The sequence below is a fragment of the Emys orbicularis genome, chromosome 9 (assembly GCF_028017835.1).
Source record: "Emys orbicularis isolate rEmyOrb1 chromosome 9, rEmyOrb1.hap1, whole genome shotgun sequence".
Classification (NCBI taxonomy): domain Eukaryota; kingdom Metazoa; phylum Chordata; order Testudines; family Emydidae; genus Emys; species Emys orbicularis.
Window position 1 is genome coordinate 10,234,173 of NC_088691.1, and position 20,646 is coordinate 10,254,818.

At 40.4% G+C, this 20,646-nt stretch overlaps 1 protein-coding gene across 1 annotated transcript in view; it reads left to right on the forward strand.

Annotated features, from left to right (window-relative positions):
- Positions 1 to 20,646, forward strand: part of AFF2 (ALF transcription elongation factor 2) — a 290,365-nt gene that overhangs the window by 125,715 nt on the left and 144,004 nt on the right. Inside the window, exons 5-7 of the mRNA XM_065410909.1 lie at positions 12,110 to 12,202; positions 14,886 to 14,922; positions 15,188 to 15,239. Coding sequence (XP_065266981.1) covers positions 12,110 to 12,202; positions 14,886 to 14,922; positions 15,188 to 15,239 — 182 coding nt within the window. The remainder of the gene's footprint in view (positions 1 to 12,109; positions 12,203 to 14,885; positions 14,923 to 15,187; positions 15,240 to 20,646) is intronic.

The following is a 20,646-nucleotide window of genomic DNA, read 5'->3' on the forward strand; positions in this document are numbered from 1 at the left end:
CACTCCCTCCTAAGAGAACAAAGTGTCAGCAGAGTTCCTCATTGGAGGCCTATTTCCATGAAAACAGTTGTTACTCTTTTTTCCTCAGCAACTGAGCTTTTGTTACTTTTAAAAGAAGTTTTCATGATCTCCTCATTACCATTTTTTTTAATGTGATAACTGTAAACTTCAAGAAAGCTATCATGTTTGAAAGGATACAGCAGCCCTTAGAAATGTTATACTAACTGCTTATGTTCTCCTTTGAAAAGACTGAGACTGGGGATTTCACTAAATGTATCATTCTGTCTCCTTTTGCTGCAGCATTGTCATTTTATAGTGTCTTTCACTTATAACACACGCTATCCTTCAAAAAGAATGCCGTGTTACTGCATCTAGCCTTTGTATCTCTCCAGCAAAGTGAGATCAACAACTCCCTTTGGTAATTGCTGGAACATGATAATAAATTGCATGTTGTACTGAAAAAATACTCTTTGGCAGGTTTATTCCAGTTCCACTTTGTATAATAACTGGCAATTGTCATTGCTTGACACTTGCTGGAGTTATGAATAACACTAGCTGCTTAGAGCTAACTAGCAGAGTAATCATGGTTCTGCTGGGTGGTCTCTACTTGGGCGTCTATCCAGCGTGCTTGTATGACCCCTGATAAACCATTGCTAATGAACAGTCTGCTAGTGCTTTCGAGCCAGCTGAAGGCAACAAAGACAATCCATGTCATAGTCTGGTAATTTAGATACATTTTTGAAGGATGCTGATAAATTAGAGAGGGTTCAGAGAGGAGCCACAAGAATGATTAAAAGATTAGAAAACATGCCTTATAGTGTTAGACTCAAGGAGCTCAATCTATTTAGTTTAACAAAAAGAATGTTAAGGGGTTACTTGATTATAGTTTATAAGTACCTACGTGGGGAACAAGTATTTAATAATGAGCTCTTTGGTGTAGCAGAGAAAGGTATAAAGCAAACCAATAGCTTGAAGTTGAAGCTAGACATACTCAGACTGGAAATAAGGCATAATTTTTTAACGCTGAGAGTGATTCACCATTGCAACAATTTAGTAAGGGCCACGATGGATTCTCTATCGCTGACAATTTTTAAATCAGGATTGGATGTTTTTCTAAAAGATCTGCTCTAGGAATTATTGTGGGGAAGTTCTTGGGCCTGAGGTATACCGGAGGTCAGACTAGATCAGTGGTTCCCAAACTTGGGACTCCGCTTGTGCAGGGAAAGCCCCTGGCGGGCCGGGCCGGTTTGTTTACCTGCCGCGTCCGCAGGTTAGGCCGATCGCAGCTCCCAGGGGCCGCGGTTCGCTGCTCCAGGCCAATGGGAGCTGCTGGAAATGGCAGCCAGTACGTCCCTCGGCCTGCGCCGCTTCCAGCAGCTCCCATTGGCCTGGAGCAGCGAACCACGGCCACTGGGAGCCGCGATCGGCCTAACCTGCGGACGCGGCAGGTAAACAAACCGGCCTGGCCTGCCAGGAGCTTTTCCTGCACAAGCGGCGGAACAAGTTTGGGAACCACTGGACTAGATGATCACAAAGGTCCCTGCTGGCCTTGGAATCTCTGAAACTAAGAATCTATGATGCCAATTGCAGGAGTTCTCTGGCCACCCGGGACTTGCTAAGTCATCACTATAGTGTGCCTGGCATTGTTGGCTACCCCAGGTTTTCCCAGTTATAAGTGAGGCTAGGACTTGTTTTTTAGTTATTTATTCAGTAGGTTCCAGCATTGTGCTGGGCACTGCACCAGACACAAAGTGAGAGAGTTCCTGCCCCGAAGGGTTTACAGTCTCAGACATTGGATTAATGGGTTATTACAACAATCTGTAACTCACTAGCCCTCTTTTTTTCCTATAACACAGGGGTGTTAACCGGCCACTTTTCCTTGAATGGTCCCTTAGAATATGTGCTAACTACTTATGCGAAACTACCTGTTCAACCTTGTCATTTAGCTATGACACTCTGAGTACCTTTCCCAGACCTGAGGAGGAGCTCTGTGTAACTTGAAAGCTTGTCTGTCTCACCAACAGAAGTTGGTCCAATAAAAGATATTACCTCACCGAGCTAGTCTGTACAGTCTCAGAGGCAGACATAGAGAAGATCTGATATGCTGAGCAGCTTGTGTGCATTGTGAGTGAAGTGAATCTTTAGTTGGGACTTGTGGTAGGTTAGAAAGGTGGGGTGGCAAACTGGTAGGGAAATGGAGAAGCCACTCCATGCGTGGGAGTTGGTTTGGAAGAAGACAAGGAAATGGTGAAAAAAAAACAGTCTCTAAAAGGCTTGAGCTAAAAGAGACTCTCCAAGTGTTTATCTCTTCTGCCTTCTGACACACATTTGAGAGATTTTGACATTTCAGTAAGAGGCACTGGTGACACATTGCTGCCAGTCCATCACAGTCCATCAGTGTAAAAAGGGAGAGCTACATTTCCACACATACACAGGGAAGTTCATATTCCAGTACTGATCTTGTGGCAGTGAAGGAGATCTGGCAGAATCTTTGGTCTGGGGAAAAAAGCAGCCTCGGGAAAGGCTTTCTCAATACACATGATACAGCGCTGTGTGCTAGCTTCAATTGTTTGTGTTTGGAATCCAATTTTAATGAAACCAAATCACGGTTTATAAAAAATAACTTGGGTTAAACTCAAATGGAACATAAAGTGTCATTTTTTAAATCTTCCTCTATATGCCAAATCAAGTCATCAGTGCTCCTGTATTAAGAATAAAGCTAATTTGTTATTGGGTCAGGTTGCTGATGTTGAAATCCGTGGGGATTTGAGTGGAATCATCTTCAGCATATTGTAAGGATGTGGATTTTAAACTGGCTACACTGGGCCCAAGACTGAGTGTGCAGGGTAGAATGAAGTGTTTCAGTACTAGTTCTCCAAAACAAATTGTGCAGTTTAGTTATGCTCATTATTGAATTTGGAGATGTTTCTTTTCACTGCTCAAGTGTTAGTGCTCCAGAAATTAAATGGGCTTCATAAGAAGTTACATAGATCTGTCTTGTCATGTGAATAAATAACCGTTCATTGTATTTTGTATGAAAAAAATGAATTGATTACATCTGGCAATGAAAAGGAGGTGGTGTAATTTATTGTACAAATGTGCACAGGGTAGCACCTTAGGGTGTTTACAGTCTTGTTTTGTAACTGTAAATTGTAATTATGTTCTCTTCTCAGTGCAAACCCTAAGTCTGGGGGGTTTCAAGGAAGAAAACAGTCAATACGAGACATGCTTTTTTGCTTGTGTAGCTGTGAATGGATGGAACAAATTACCAGATTCCCTTAAACAATTGCCAGTGCTGAATAGTTTCAAAAAAGCAGTTGCTTATTTGCTTGAAGGAACTCTGCCAATGTTTTTTAAATTGCAGAGATGAAATTATATGTTGGTATTAGTAACTTTTCAAAGAATTAGCTTTTTATTGCTTATTGTGCTTTTGTTTATATGATGCTGTTCTATTGTCAGGATGTTATGCTGGTATATAACAGTTCAATGTGTACTTCCTGTCTCCTGGGAGCTGCGTGAAAATTAGATGTGCCATCCCAGGAGATTATTCCAAGCAAGTATCATTTTGAATGGAGAAAATAAATGGAATATGACTGTGCCTGTCAGTGGAGTTGGGAAGCTGTGGGAGGCATTGTATTAGCCGTGCTAGGCCACAGCAAGACTTCATCACTATGTATTGGGCAATAGAGTCATTAGTTTAGTCACCCAGAACGAGATGCAGAAAGATGCTGGGGGTTTTTGCAGGGGACTTCTGGTACAAGTGACTGAAAAGGATCCAAAAAGGTACTAGACATTTGTACGGCTCACATTAATGTCTATAACTCCAGCTGTTCCCAGTAACATATTTTGGAAGGATATTAAACGTCCTGCCTTAGTGTTTGAGCCAGTTTTTAACTATTAGTGCTTAAGCTGAGTCCTAATGTGAGATGTGAAGAAGAGCTCTGTGTAAGTTCAGAAGCTTGTCTCTTTTACCTATAGAAGTTGGCCCAGTAAAAGATATTACCTCATGCTCATTGTCCCCCATCTGCCTTCTGTAGGATTCTTGTACCTTCCTCTAAAGCATCTGGGGCTGGCCACTGTCAGAGACAGGACCCTGGACTAGGTGAAGCTCAGGCAGGCTCTCTCCCAGCAGGTGATTCCAGCCAACAGGACAGTTCTTGAGATGTGTTAATATTTCGTATGGCACAGCATGACACACTTGCTTAGCCAAGCTGCAGGGCCTTGATTGCCCACGCCATTTGTGTGAGAAGAGTGGATGTACCATGCTCTTGGCTTCATGGAAGGGGAAATCTCAGTGGCATCATCTGTTGGCCTCTCCCTGAGACCTTGCAGATGCCGCTATGTAGACATTCTGCAGGGTGTTGGCTGGCCAAAGCGGACTGAGTTGGGGATCAGCTATATCATCCCATGCTCAAACCCCGGATTTACACGTGGAAACCCAGGAAGGAATTAATGCTAATGACTGAGGCAATGGCAGTAAGGCTCAGGGCTCCAGCTTCTGTGAATCTGGGATGTCTTTCCCATCATATCCCATGATACTCCAATCTTGGGAGTCCTCACCTTTCCTTTAACCCCCTCCCACTGTCCCATGGCAACTTTCCCTTCTATTTCCCCGTGAAGTTCTACTTGGTTTGTTAGGCTGAACTATTCCATTTTGCTGATTCAGTTCTGAAAGCCTGTCACTGCCCTTCTACATGTTACTCACACAAATAACCTAAACATGGCAAGAAGAGCGATGGTAAACTGCAAACTCTTAATTATGACCCCATAGGGGAGTAGTTTTCCTTTCAGAAAGGACCTGATTTAGGACTTCTGCTCCAACTAAAATTCCTACTAAAACCAAAGGAAGTTTTGCCTGAGTCAGGAGTATCAGGGTTTTGACCTCTCTCTCTCTCTCTCTCTCTCTCTCTCTGCCTATGTTCATTGCCTTCTTAACCTACAGTTCCTAATCAAATTTCAGAGTGGACTCTATTATATGGACTGGAACTACTTTCTGGAGTGGACCACAGTCACTAAATTGTAACACTATTGTATATAGTAGCTTCATTATTTTCCCCAAAATAGTTTCCTGAGCTGAGATACCCTCCCATTGTAATGGAACATTGTTTTACTTCACATTCACAAGATTTGTTAGGGCAATAAATATGTCAGTCATGATTTGCTATTTTTTATTGTCTCGTAACTGCTCTAAGCAAAGAATATCAGTGTATTTTAGTTATAAAAGCTGAAGTGTGAGGGAAATATATTGGAAAGTACGAGGTAAAGGAATGGGGGAGAATAACTGGAAGCTCAATAGAAAGAGAAAATATTCTTATTGCCATCACTTTCTTTCTGTAAATAGTCCCCAAATGTTAGCAAAACAGGACAGGAAAACATATGTTGTAATGTTTATAGCTGACCTCTGTTAGCTTCTAAAACAATTTCTAAATTCATTTTCACTGAGTATGTTTTTTGTCAGTCCTTTCTGCTCTGCAAATATGGGAAGGTAAAGCAAGTATATTAGCACGGGAGGATATGGTATCCATCCCATACACCAGCCAAGCCAGGGGTACTTATTTGTTGTCATGGAAAAAAACTACAAGGTGAATGCTTTTTTTTTTTGGTATATTATGGTCAGGGAGAAGATGGGTGGTTTTATTTATAGCATAAAATCCTGGCTTTTGAAATAGAATTTGTTTGTGTGCACTGGATTTTGGAATGTGTTTCATTTCATTGTAGAAGACTGTACTGTAACAAGATAAATGATTTATTAGGATGACTAAGGCATCATTGCAAATGCAGCCATGTCGTTCCTTCATATAATGTGGGCTAGTCATATGCCGCTGATGATACATTTCTTGAACTGTCTGCATGGGTAAACAGTTTTCTACATTAGTGCCTTTACCGAGGAATTTGGCTCTCTCTGTTAGGACATCATTAAAGTTATTTTCATAGCTGATTTTATGTCTTAGAAACAAACAAGCTGTTGTGTCACTGGTTCCTGGGAGCTTCTTAAAGCACTGAAACGTGATAGTCAAATGCATAACTATAAGCTTTATTGATCATGTCCACCCTGCAGGAGTATTCATACAGCACAGAGAAAATCCCTAAATACCTCTCCCAGTATGTATTGGGCTCAGTGTAAAACCTAGGGTGGATTCCCTGGGGTAGTCTTTTCTTTGGTTATTCCAAATTCCTGGTCAGGAATTTGGAAGGGATGTCCCCATGTAATCAGACAAACAAATTGTCCATTAGTTTACATGGACTATTTTGCATCGTTAGTTTTAAAACCCCATTGGCCGTTTGCATTTCTCTTAGCTTTGAGCTCCAGTTTGGATTGCTTTTTATACCTGCAGTAGCCTTTTCTTTTTAGAGGTGGTTGACTGAGATTTTTTTTTTTTTAGTTCAGCATGCCCAGCACATATAGAATTTAACTGTTGCTTGTTTGTTACTAAATTGACCGACTTCCTAGCAGAGAGAAAATGGGTAGGGCTGCGCAAATGCAAAAGCTAGCAAGATATTGAGAAACTGATCACACTTTATATTAGGATTCCATTGATAAGTGTTTATAAAGGGCTAATAGACCATTAACAGATGTTTTAATAAATGGGGAATTGATTGTGATAGGTCAACAGGTTGCTTATAACTGTATCTTAGAACCATCTATAACACATTCTACTGATGTGCTCATAGCCATCTTTAACACATAATATTCAGGTCTGATAACATCTATTAGTCATTTAGCAACCCTTTATAAACTATTTATCAATGGAAGCTTAATATGAAGCATGAGCAAGAAATTGGAGGAAGTTTAGAGCTACAGAACTGGTTGAGGAGCTGAAGGGACTGATGGATGAGGAAAGGTCGACAAAGAGTTTATACAAGTCATGGCTCTGTGCAGTCCCTGCCAACTCCTTCGCCAGCAGTAACTTCTGAGCAGAATGGAAATCCAGCCACAGTGGAGGGGATCATGCCGTGGAGAGTATCTTCTCCCTAGCTACTATGCCTGCTCTCCGTGCCTAATGCTGCCCTCTAAAACTGCAGATCAGACATTACATGGAGTGGCAGCAATGGGACCTTTATGGGTGCTGAGGCCAGGGAGAAAAATAGCAGCATTGTTGCTTTTCCATCGATGCATTTCTGTAGCTTTCTCATCCACACCATATAGTAGAGGGCAGCATTTGGCCCAGTGAGATCTATCATGCCATGAAATCATCCTCTAAAGGAAATAGCAGAAACCCCATCTCTCTTAGATATTTCAAATTAGACTGGGCACGGTGCTCTAGGGTTCATTGTAGAAAGTGAAGGTGCCTTCCTGGGGATGGAGACTAGTAGCCCTCTTCCATCATGATTTCTGTAGTTCTAGATTGACACCTTTTGCCTGAATTTAAAAGAAAACACACACACACATGCCACAGCAACATTTTATTTTGAACAAGGAGGAAATTATGGAAAAATTGAAAGAGGGGGAAAGGAACTAAACTTTGAAAGAGGCAATTAACTTGAGGGTCTGGTTTTGCAAAGCTATTTTTCCATCTGTCCCTTTTCCCCTGGGCTCAACGCTCCAGCTCAGATCTGCTTTGCAGAAGCACACAAATCCCATTGCACTCCCAGTTCTCCCTTTCCGTTTGAGCTCTGATTTGGCCAGTGTCTCTACAGCTCTTAAAGAGTTCAGTCAGGAAAAAACAGTGATTCATTAGACCCCTTCTGCAGATGTACTTCTCAGTTACTTACCTGAGGGCTTTTACAGCTAGAAAAAAGCAGATTTAGCTGAAGAAACGAGCGTGCCTAGTCCTAATAAATAAAACACATGGAGTCAATTAAAACAATGTTTAAATAATTTTCAGGAAGGAGGACGCTTGATGTTACTACATCAGTGGATCACAGTGACTTCTAAGCCAACCAACTGTGCAGCTTTACGTTCCCATTTAATCTGCAGGTCTATAAAAATAGGTATGCATACTTACCATAGTAGTCATGTGCCCAATCCATCAGTTAACATGATTTTGGAATTATTTTAAGTCCAAACCATGTGAAAATAAATCCTCACTTGATTTTGTGGACTTACTTTACTTCCATTATATTCCACTTTAAAACATTTCATATGCTCAGTTTTATTATTGTTACTTTCAGGGAATTTCTAAATTTGGATTTATTAAATTTTTGAACTTTCCCTGGAAAAAGAAATGGTGTGATTCCCTGCTCTCATTGCTGGCATATGTCAAATTTCACAAGCTAAACTGAGTAAAGCCTTGCCAGTATTTTTGAGGTGGACCACCAAGTGAAAACAAGGTGTTGCAAAGTATAGTGTTGGTGATTCAATGGGTGGCATTCTTCCCTCTAAGGCCACGATTCTCCAAAGATTAGTGCATGTGCTTCAATCTACACAAGTGAGTAGTCCCGTTGGGTTTGGTGGAGTTACTGATGAGTATAGTTAATGTATGCATAGGTTTTTGCAGGATCAGGGCTTGAGGTTCGGATCCTGGATTGAGAACAGCGGAAGTGCATGAGTGCATCCACGTGGAGTTCTGTTACCTCAGTAGGACTCTGTGCGCATGTAGGGTGCACTCAGGCAGTTCTCAGTGCAAATCAAGGCCCAAGTCTACAGTACCAATGCCACCCCAGCATATTGTTAAGGAAAACTTGGGCGCTAGAGGGTATGTTTTTCAGATGAGCTGTAAAGTCAAGGCTTTCTCAGTTTGCAATCTTTAAAAGTTTATTAGCACATTAGATAATTATATTCCTCCTGCCCCATCACATCTTGACTAACGTGGTATTCTTCTTTGCTTACTGACATTAAAACTGTTGTGTTATCACAGTAGCTGACATGTTCTGTTCCACAGATAGCTGTACTTCAACCCGTAGTTAAGGTTATGTCACAACTTCTGCTTAACGGTTGACCTTTCCAAGTCCTCTAAAATCAATATGCTTAGTCAGATTCCTTTGAAAGTTGGAGGATGCAGGGTAGGGTGAGTGACCCAAATTGGGGTCTTTTGAATTTGGGGATACAGAGATATAAGCCCCCTAAAAATAGCCATTTTTCAGAATGTTTCTAGTTGTTTTTTTGTTAGCAAAGCTACAGGTCAAACTATTAATATTATGTGGTCTCAATCTGTTGAGCTTTACCCAAGATAACGTATGGCATCCACTAAATCTGTGGGGACCCAAGTTGAGAACGGTATTGGAGAAAAAGTACATTTTTACAGTGTGCGCGCGCTGATACAGAAAAAATGACTAGAATTCCATTTCCGCCATTTTGTATGCTTTAAATCTCAACTCTTGTATGTGCTCTAAAATCTGAATGGTTACTCCAATTGCTTTGACATTTGGTGTGTCTCATGAAGGCGCAGGGTAGCGTTAATGATCCAAATTTGGGATTATGTGACCAAGGGGTTCCCAAGTTACTGGCTGCCCAAAAAACTGGTTTCTTTCTGCTGCCTTGCACCATTAAACTGTGGGGTACTAACGAGTGAATGAATCACAGACCGAATTCAGACTGATGGCTGTGAACTCTTCCTTCAATTAACGTAATAAGAATAAGTTAATCACAAACCTTCATCTAAGGCAAAAGGAGCTTTGGACTGAGTGAGTGGAGGTTGCTACAATTTGAAAGTTGTGGGTGGCAATTTTAATTTGGGGGAATGTAATCCCAGCCTTTGGGGGGTGGAATTAGGCATGTGAATGCTTCCTGGGAAAGGAGGGGAATTAGAGGGTGGAGAAGTGGCGCAATAGGAGGGGAGAGGGCTATGGGGAGGATAAATTGGGGTTAGGTGATACAGGAGGGGAGAGATGTTATGGGGTCTCAGGTGAGGTAAGCATGGCACCCCCCAGCTCTTCCAATGTCATCTCACTTCAGCACATGCATCCCAACCCCTTGTATTGCAAACGTCCTGCACCTCACAACTCTGCCAGTGCATCCCAACTTCCCTGCATCCCCAGCTCTGCCAGCGCACCCCATGGGGGGCAGGGCAACAGCCGAGCGGCTCTGCAACCCCGGACGTTGCAATGCCCAAAGCCAAGAGCCAAGCCCAGCCATCTCCAAAGCAACGGAGCTGCAGGAGCCACCACTGTGGGATGGCCACCACGGTAGGGTGAGTGCTGGACAGGACTCAACCCCCTCCCCCTGGTAGGGTTGCCAACCCTCCAGGATTGTCCTGGAATCTCCAGGAATTAAAGATTAATCTTTAATTAAAGATTATGTCGTGTGATGAAATCTCCAGGAATACATCCAACCAAAATTGGCAACCCTACCCCATGGGGGGGAGGACCTGACTGAAACCACCCCAGGGCCTTCACCCCCAGACTATTTACTGGGTCACAACAGGCCATAAATTTTTACAAATAGGTCCTGACCCCCGAAAAGGTTGAAAACCACTGGCCTATCTAATATATTCTCCCTTTCATCATTTTCTTGCTATTGAAGGGTTGTGCCACAAAGTGACCCCTCCAACCTACCAAGACTCCCTGATTGTCTGCCCCAGCCCTGACCCCCAGCAGAGGTTAGAACAGCATGGGGGCTACTCTGACTTCTGCCAACTGCTAGTGGTCCCCTAGGGGAATTTTCTCACCCTTGATGTGCTCTTCCCCATATGCAGGAGCTTCTCTTGCTCTCTGTCCATTGGGGATTCTCCCACCCCAAGGATACTCCCTACAGGGATTTGGGGTTCTTTCCCACTCCTGCTTGAATGGCGCAAAGAGAGCAGACTGTCCCCTGTGCATAGTGAGTGGTTTCATTTACTTTTCCTTACCTCAGTACTGCATATCATGTGATCTCAGGAAGGATAATTAGGGAAGTGAAAGTATTTACTGGCTGCTTCTACAGTGAAAATATCTTTGCAGCTGAATGCAACCATCCTCATCATGTTTTAGCTGGCTGAGCCAAGCACCCTCAGGTGGGACTGGTTGTGATTGATGGTTCACAACATTAACCTTTAACAAGGTCTTCTTTCTTTTTTACTTGCAGAATGTCAGCTAGGGCTGCAGCAGAAACAAAGCAGCTATAGCTTGTAAGATTTGTTGTGATCAGCCTTAGGTTTTTAAGAGCAGAGTAAAGCTGCAGACACCTGCACTCGTGTAACACAGCCAGTAACATTGCTGTCACATGCAGAACTTCATAGATGAGACACTCTTTCTCTTTTGTTTGTCATAAAAGAATCTCTTCTGAGCTTTGAAAGTAAAGAAAAACAATGAGACAAAGATGTAACAGATCACCAGAGACATGTATTATTACCTGTCTGAATATTCATCAAATTACAAACAAAGGTAAGAAAGAATGGAACAGCATCTAAAATGGAATGCACTCGTTGCAAGGGCATAGACAAGCTTTGCCGACAACCGCACTTCTTGCACTATCTGTGTTCTTACTGATTTTTCTTTTCTGAGGATGGGCCAAGTCTGCTCCCATTGACTTCAGTGGGAAAACTACCATTGACTTCAGCAGAAAAATGATTGGTCACTTAGTGTTCGAACAGACACACAGGTCTGTGTTTTGTGACCTGTGCCATTGAGTACCTGAGAGATTTCCATGAAGACATTTAAACACATTGTTAAAAATGCAAGACTATGGTTATGCTGGTTAGAAAGGAAGGATTGCTCAGTGGATAGGGTGCTAACTTGAGAGACCTGTGTGATCTTGGGCAAGTCAATCTCTGTGTACTTCCGTTCCCCATCTGTAAAATGGGGATAATAAAACCCGTCCAACCTCACAGGAGGATGAGGCTAAATACACTAAAGGTTCAGAGTTGCTCAGGTGCTAGGAAGATGGGGGTCATTACACATACCTAAGATATCTGGCCATGGGAGTAGAGCCAGTGGCTTACCTGCTGGAGGCCATCTCAACTCAATGTTGGACATGGCTGAAATTTTTTACTGGTGGGACTAGTAGCATTAAAGCATGTTTCCACTGTATTTCCTGAGAGTATGTGATCCGTTGTATAATTAGGGAGCTCATCCACCAGGTAAGGACTCAGGACGCCTTCTGAGCAAGCCTGTCCCTCACCCTCTAGAAGCAGATATGTGATGTTGGCCTTGTTGATCAGTCCAGGGTTTGATGGCCAACTGTGGGGTAATTCTCTCTCTTTTTTTTTAATTGAATGAATGACTTCTCAAAAACATATTTTTCCCCCACTAGGAGATGACCCATTCCTGGCCTCCACCTCTTACTGCTATTCACACCCCCGGCAAGGCTGAGCAGACCAAGTTTTCCATCCCAAGCAAGGTGCAGGTAGGTTATTAAATATTATTCATTCACATACGAGTGATCTTCACTAGACACTTTGGCCCATATCCTCAAAGATATTTAGACTCCTAACTTCCATTGAAATCAATTTTAGGAGCCTAAATAAGCCCAATTTGAGGATCTGGAACTTTACTTTTGTGATTTGGTTTCATTTTCAAAATTCTTTTGAGATGAAAATTCTCTTAATATGTTATTGATAGGGCTGCTTGTTCAGAACTTCAGAAGTTACAGTAAAGAATAAAAGGAAGGTGAATCTTATCTATGTTTTCAAACGAGTCTTTCTATTACAAATAGTATTTACAATGTGTTTATTTTTTCTCCCGTTGTTTGTGTAACACACTGGCAAAGAGTATCTTTGTCCCCACTAGTGGCTAAAACCAATAAAGTAGTATATGGGTCTGTTCCTGCTCTACAATTAAAAGGGCTGGTACTTTAGCTCCAGGAATAGAGGCTCATGCTTTTAGATCCCAAAGTCCCAGATTCAGTCCCTGCAGATGACTCAACATGTACATTGCTGCAAGTGGTGACTTATACTGAGATTTGAACTGCTGTGGACCTCTGCCACTTGGAGTCATACTTTCCAGGGGAGCTGGAAATGTTACCCCATAGTATGGGGTTTTGTTCTTCTCTCCATGGGCTGGACAATGTCAAGAGTTTCTGAGGCTGCTACAGCTTTGAAGACAACAGAAAGCTGGTTCTTTCATTCATGCAGTAGAGGCTTTTGTAATCATGCACTATTTCAGACATTTAAAATCAGTTTTCCCCTCACCAATTTTGTCCAGTTGTCACTATTTGCCAGAGATTTTCCCACTCCAAACCCTGCCTTCATGTGTTGGCTGAAGCTAATGTGAAATCAGTGTGGCTATTGCTATTAAACAAAACAAAGCAAACTCTTACCATGGCATATTCCAGCAAAACATCATTGTTCTGCTCCGCTACTGACAATGGCAATGGCAATGGCAATGCACTTAAGTACTGCTGCATTAAACATCATAGGCCAGATTCATATGTGGGTGCAATTCCTAACTAAGCTGAATACTGCACTCATTTATATTACTGTAAATCTGGTTAAACTCCACAGAATCCATTTAGGTCAAAGTGGATTCATACCTATATGAGTAAGCATGGAGTCTGGCACACTGGAAGCTATATCTTCTTAAATTAGAGCAGGACTAAATTCAGTGCTGGTTTTTTTCTGGGCCCTACAAAAATAGGACCATGTACTGCACTCCTTCACTAACTTCAACGAGAGTTTTGCGTGAGTAAATCTTATGCTCTCAGACCCATTTAAAAAAATCTGTGAGGTTATGATAAATTTTATGAAATATAAATTAGGCTTTTAAAAAATCACACTTTAGGAAAGAGGAAAGAACATGGATGTTTCTAGGTTAGTTAACTTTACTGTGAAAAATACAGTACAAGATTGCCTACTCAGAACATCCCACTAAATCAATTAGAGAGAGCCAAATTGATAGGTTTTAGAGATAAAACAGATAAGAACATGTAGTCATATAAACCTAAAGCAGGCCTTATTATAGCTCCTCAGCTTACATAAAAAAATTAAGTCTCCCCATTTGTAAAATAATGCAATAGAAAAAGCAGAACTTATCACAACAATTTATTTATCCCTCTGACACTCAAATTTAAAGTGCTATGTTTACTCTTGAAGGCATGATTTACCTCACAAGGGACTGACTAACAGTGCAACAGAATATTAGGAACTAATAATGCCCTGAGAGAAAGTGTAGCGAGGGCTTTAATGACTTTAACATCCTACAGATCTAAGACTTTTAACAAAGTAGTGCCTGTCTCTCGGACTGGATTGTAAATAATGGCTTAATTTAAAATCATCACAAACTACTAGGGCCTACTTGGGATGAAGGCTGATTTGGCATCAGGTTATACCTCATTGTTGATTGTAAAGCCAAGGGAAAGATCAAGCAAGAAAAGAATGTGAAATTAAGAATGTCATTATACATTACTGTGAGTCAGTGAGAAGCACATTGTGTGCAAAATGCTGTGTGCACTCCACACTGTGGGCCAGATCCTGAGCTGATGTAAAGTTAGTGCAGCTTCATTGATTTCACTGGAGCTTCACTGGTTTACACCAGCTGAAGGACTGACTCTTGTGTCTTTGTCACGTGTACGTAAGATAGCACTCCAAAACATCTTGAATTTCAGTTTTAGGTAACGACATTTTAAGCAGGTGGGGTCAAAAAAGAAGAGTAATGCTGCTGAACTTAATGCCTAGTTATTGTAAAACTCAAGACCAAGTTCAGCCTATGCAAATACTTCCCATTATCTTAAATGGGAACCACATGTACACATCTGTGGGTAAGACTTTAAAGGGCCAGATCATCAGCTGGTGTAAACGGATGTGTGGATTCCACACTGGAACTAAGTCCGTGTACACCAGCTGAGGATCTGGCCATTTGGGCCTAAAATAGGCTAGGTACTGAGCAGTGCAAGTACACTTCAGTAGCATTCTTATGTACACATAATACAGTTTTTTTAATTTTTAGCGTTGTTCTCTTCTCAGGCACATGCACCTGTGTATTTTCCTTCTCTGTTTATGTTATGCTTGTGCCCTTAGTCTAACAAGGAAAGATGTATCTACCTTCTTCCTTTCATTGAACTAATCCTGACATTTTTGTGTTCTTCATTGTAGGATTCCCAGCACCCGACCTCAGGATACAATGTACAAAGTAGGTCTTTATTGTCCTTAATCGAAACAATCAGGGTTGGTTGGTTGGTTGTTGGGGGGTTCTTTTTGTTTGTTTTTTGCCTACTTAACATCATTAAAACAAGGGATGAAAAATTAATTTCTATGGTGCTAAAGCAGATCAGTTCCATTTTTGATTACATATTATGCATTGTGGCATGTTGTGTAACCAAGTATAATTAGGTGGGTTGAGAGCTTAGGGCAACAGTAATCTTTTGACATTTGGAAATAATGTCGTTCGTTTACAGAGTGGAGTGATCCAGCAGGGAAAGCTGCCACCAAGTCAGTGCCACAAAAGTCGTAAGTATTGTTACTTCCAGCTTTATATTTTGTTTTAAGTTTATCTTAAGGAATGAGCTTAGTTCTCCAAAGGTAACTGAACCCAGCTTACATACAATCTTGTCCTGGCATTCTGGTGTTCTCAACAGTGCTTAAAAATTCGCCATAAACCAGTTTTACGTCTTCTGCTCTTATTGCTGTTTCTTCTTCTTAAGCGTTAACTAACAGAGGTATGTATAAAAAGATGAGTTTATTAAGCAAAATTAATGCCAATTTTATTTGTAAGCTTGCCAAAATTAAACCACTTTTAATTTGTCATCAGATACTAAGCTTCTTACAACAGAAAATTCAACCTGATGAATAGCTGATGCAAGAATTTTAGCATTTATTTATTGAAGGAGAGTAAAATACAGTATACAATAGGCTTATGCAAGCTGGCGTTGAAAAAAGAGGTCTTGAATTTTATACATGTTGGGACAGTTGACAGTCACACACTTAAAGAAAATCACGGATGATCTAAAAATATGGAGGACCTGATTATTCACTGAGTTACATCCTTTTCCATTATCTTGTGCTGGTGTAAAACTGGAGTAAGGCAGCAGTGAATTGAGCCCACAATATTTTGCACCTTAACCCATGGTCTCAAAGTGCTTTACAAATATGAATTAATTAGCAACTTTGTAAAATAGGTTACTATTATAGTTACCGTTTTACATATGAGGAAAGTGAGGTTTGGATCTGGCCTAAATTCAGAGCTGCACCACTTTAACTACTGGAATGTTTTTTAAACTGATTTGGTTAAACCAAGATACACCAATCTGTACTGGTTTAACTAAAATGTGTTTAAACCCCTGTGTGGACACTTAGATGGATTTAGAAGTGGCTTATAGCAATTTAGTTTAATTCAGTCAGGATGCAATTTAATCTACATCCGTATAAACCAGGTTAAATCAATTTAACGTGTCTACACCACATTTTTGAATTGGTTTAATTCAATTGATTTTCAACCAGTTTTAGTTAAATCAATACAACTTTGTGCACAGACGAGGTCTCAGTGAGGTCAGATAACTTGCCCAAGTCATATGGCCAGTCAATCACAGAGTTGGTACTAGAATCCAAGCATTCCATTCCACTGTTTTAACCTCTGGACTCCTTGACTCATGAAATAAAGTCATGCAACTTTTCTCATATGAGTAAAGTTACTTGAATGAGTAAGGATTTGCAAAATGAATCTCTAACACCGACCCTCTAAATTCAATTTATTTAATTCTTCTGATTGGATACAAAAATTGAAAGTCAGCATTTCAGTTTTAATGAGAATTATGAAATCTGGCTAATGATAAAAATAAATTGGTGCAAATAAGCGATATTTATTTTTCCAACAATATCATCAGATTAGTCCTTCCCTTATTCTATTGTTATTTCTGGAAATGATTTCAGATTTTAAAAAATATCTCACCCACTGGACTCTCTGATCCTGAAAACAGAAAGGATAAATTCATATGCCAGAATCTCTAAATGATGCAATGCTTACATCAAGAACCTTCTCTAATAAAACATAAAAAATATTATTACAACTTAAAGTGATTTTTCTCCTAAAGCAAGTGTATTTGGATTCCACTATGAAAAATATTTTGGTGAGTATACTATAAAATACAATATTTCAATAGTTTGTATCCAACAGTAATAGACTTGTCAATCATGGTTTATAGTTATAAGCTGAATTTTAAAAGAACAGCGCTTCATAGCTCAGTGGTATATAGTGCATTTAATGGGACCAAAGCTCTCTATAGGAAGCCTAATATAAAACTCGAAGACACTGAGTACATTTTATGAACCAGTTGCTCTCTATTCTGCTGCTTGATCTAAAGTTCCAGCACTATCAATCAGATTTCTGCTGGAATGAACTGCCTTCTTATGGTAGGTGATGGATTTTACACATGACAGATCAGAGCTGCAATAAAGTTACTTTTATTTTTAGCTTCCAAATGAAGATCAACTATCCCATTACTATCATTTTTTCCCTTTTACTACAAAGAAATTGTTAAGGCAGTTTCCAAGAATTTCCATAGGTCTTTGGAAGGGTTATATTGGTTAGGAGGCAATCCATTGTGTGACTTAAAGTATGGTAGGCAAGGCTCTGCCCTTAGATCATGTACAGCTTCCACTAACTTCAGCTGGAGTTGGTTGCACATGCCTGAGGATAGAATGAAAGCAAAGCAGATTGTGGGTGAAACCAATGATGATATTATCAAATAATCATAGTTAGATGGCAGATTTATTGATCCTGCTATCATTATCCATTTCAATAGCAAGATATTTATGATCCTGTGGTTCCATAATTCCTGATGGATATGGATGGGATTCTGGGATCTACTGGTAAAATGATGGTTCCTGCATACACCAGCACCATTGCTCTATGCTACAGAGCACACACCCCAATCTTAGCTCTGCCCCTATTGGTATTCTTGCACCCAGCCACCACCTCCACTTATCTCATTTATAGTGCTGCTAATTGGATCTGTTTTTCACTATTTCATCTTGAGCTTCTGCTGCTAAACAGATGTGGCGCAGGTGTGTTCATCTGTTTCTATCCATTGCGGGAGGTATCTCTGAGCTAGACGCGTGTGTGAGATGATGTCACAGTTGTCCTTCATCTTTTTGATGATTACATGCAAATCTTATGAAACCTGAGAGTACCCGTCCCATTAACATCACATCTGTTGGCAATCGTATTGACCCAATGAGTTCTATCAGAAATCTGCTTGTGATCTTTGATCCGGAGTTGGAGCAAAGGTGCTCACATTCATCATATTACCCAGCTATCCTCCTGCCAGCTTAGGAATTAGGTGCTATTTATAGGCAGAATGTGGTTTTGTCATGTTGAGACTTGGGTTACATGCTGCTTTACTCTGCTCCAATAGACAATGCTCTGTGCATGTCAGGTGTTGGAGGCTGGCGTCTTTGCAGGGTCAGAGTAAAGGTTTTTTTTGTATGGTGTGTGGTTTATGGTAGAAAGGTGTGCACCTGTAGGTGGAAGAACAGAGAGTATTTACTGCCAGGTGGCTTAACTTTCCATTTCCTTGACTGTATGGGTTTGTGTCAGGCATAGTAGTATGGTAACCTAAATTGTTTCACAGAAAAGTATTTTTGTGTATGAATTTTTTACTTTTTTAATGTTTAAAATATATGGTGTCACACTCAAACGCAGGGGGCCATGAGAAACCCCAGAGCTGTTCAGGAACTCAGATGGGGTGTGGTGAGTTGTGTCAAGGATGGGGCCCACAAGGGCCAAAGGGCCTGGTCCTGCAAACACATATAAGTAACTTGACTCACGAGTAGTCCCACTGAAGTGGTATTTTTATTTCTAGCCATACAGTTTTAATATGAAATTTATATATAGATATATCAAAAAGATATTGTAGCTGAAACCAGTAATGACAATATCTAGCTCTTATGTAGCGCTTTTCTTCAGTAGATCTCAAAGCACTTCACAATCTTTAATGTATTTATCCTTCCCCTGTGAGGTAGGGTGGTATCATTATCTCCATTTCACAGATAGCCTCTCTGTGTCTCAGTTTCCTAAGTGACTTGCCCAAGGTCACACAGGAAGTCTGGTGGAGCAGATAATTGGACCCTGATTTCCCAAGTCTTAGGCTAGTGCCCTAACCATTGGGCTACGCTTCCTCTCCAAAGGATGGTCCAGGATTGTGGAAAAAACTATAGGACTTGGCTTCTCATCTTCTGCTTCTTTTTTTGACCAGTCCGTAGATTACATATAGTACAATAAATTTATAACCAGTCTACTCCTATTAGTTTTTTATGAAGCATAGTAAGGAGCAACAGATAAGGTGCAACCAATTGCAAGGAGAAGGATCATCTGTCAACATCCATGAATTCAAGGGTACGTAGTCAGCCCTTGACTGAGGTTTGTGTTATATAATTACCATTGAGAGTATGTCATCCTCAAACATCCATTCTTTTGTTCTGTTTAGTTGTTAGCACTTGGCCTGTGTCCAGTTGGAAAGCACCCAGAACCTTTTTAATCAAGCACATCCTGTGTTCTAAGTCATACTGCAGAGTACTCTTGGGTAGTTTCCATAAAAGCCCAGCTAAAAAGAAGAATGTAATCATAATGGTATTCTTTCCTAGTCATAAAGTGACTTCCTATACTTATTGTATTAACACAGTATTAAAAGGTCCTACTCATGGATTCAGTGAACTACCGGAAACCATTAAGAACTTGGAACAGAAAAGTTTAATGGGTCCGACAAAAACAACAACTTGTTTTATCTTTATAGGATTTTTGTGAGCCTACAGACTATAGTCTACAACCTGTGCAGTAGCTAGAGAAAAGCTAGAATATGTTTATTTCTTATGGCCCATTGCAGAAAGACGCAAATGTGCAAAACATTTCAGCGTCTATTAAATATAGTAGAACTCAGTGTCAGAATTAAAAACACTGCGTCCTGGAAGATAAGCCCATTATTCAAAATAATTTCTAAATTAGACTTTTAATTTGTTTTCATTATTCAAATGGCTCTTATGCAGTTTAAACTCAGTACTCAAAAACATGCAAAACAAATTGGTGAACAATTTCACATGACATTTTGGCAAACATTTCCTTGCAATTTTTGCGCTCTTCTCCTATTCAATGTGGTAAAAAATTACACTGGAAATAAGAATTTCTTTAAAAATCTGAAAATGAGTCAGTGACCATTATTTAGCTTGTTTAAAGCCAGGGAGAATCCCACTGATAAAACTGAGATTCACCACAGATGAGATTCTGATCCCCTTGAAGTCATGGCAGTTTTGCCATTGACTTCAATAGGGCCAGAATTTCCCACGTGGCTTTAAACAAGTTGCAGTAAATACCAGTAGTTTCCTAATCCCAAAGATTATGATAATACTTGGTAGAAATGTACTGCTTGATGTTTAGCTGTTTCATAAGTGTCTAATGGCTTGCTGGAAGTTCTCCATCATGTCAGGGACAGTCACCTGGGAGCACAAAAAATAAAATTTGGCAGCATGCTCAAGCTATGAATTAAAGGTAATTCATGGTTTGAAGTGAATCAGCATGAGGTCCTTATGAAGAGTCATTAGACATCAAGAGGATCTTGATGCACCAAGGACTATATATTGGATAATGCGACAACTAGAAATATTGGTATTCTGAACATTCAAATCAAGAAGCACCGATGCATCCTTAAACTTGAAAGAAATCATTATTAAAAACTGGGGTTCATTTAGGGGTGGTATATGATTTTCAGTTTAATTGCACACACTAAAAACTTGCCAAGTTTTATGTCCAACTACAATAAGAAAAATGTGGTTGTATGTATTTATGTATCAACGTACCCAACGTTATAGCTGAGCTTCAGTCATACTCCAGTTAGGGTATGATAGTTTTAAAATCTTACATTTCTGA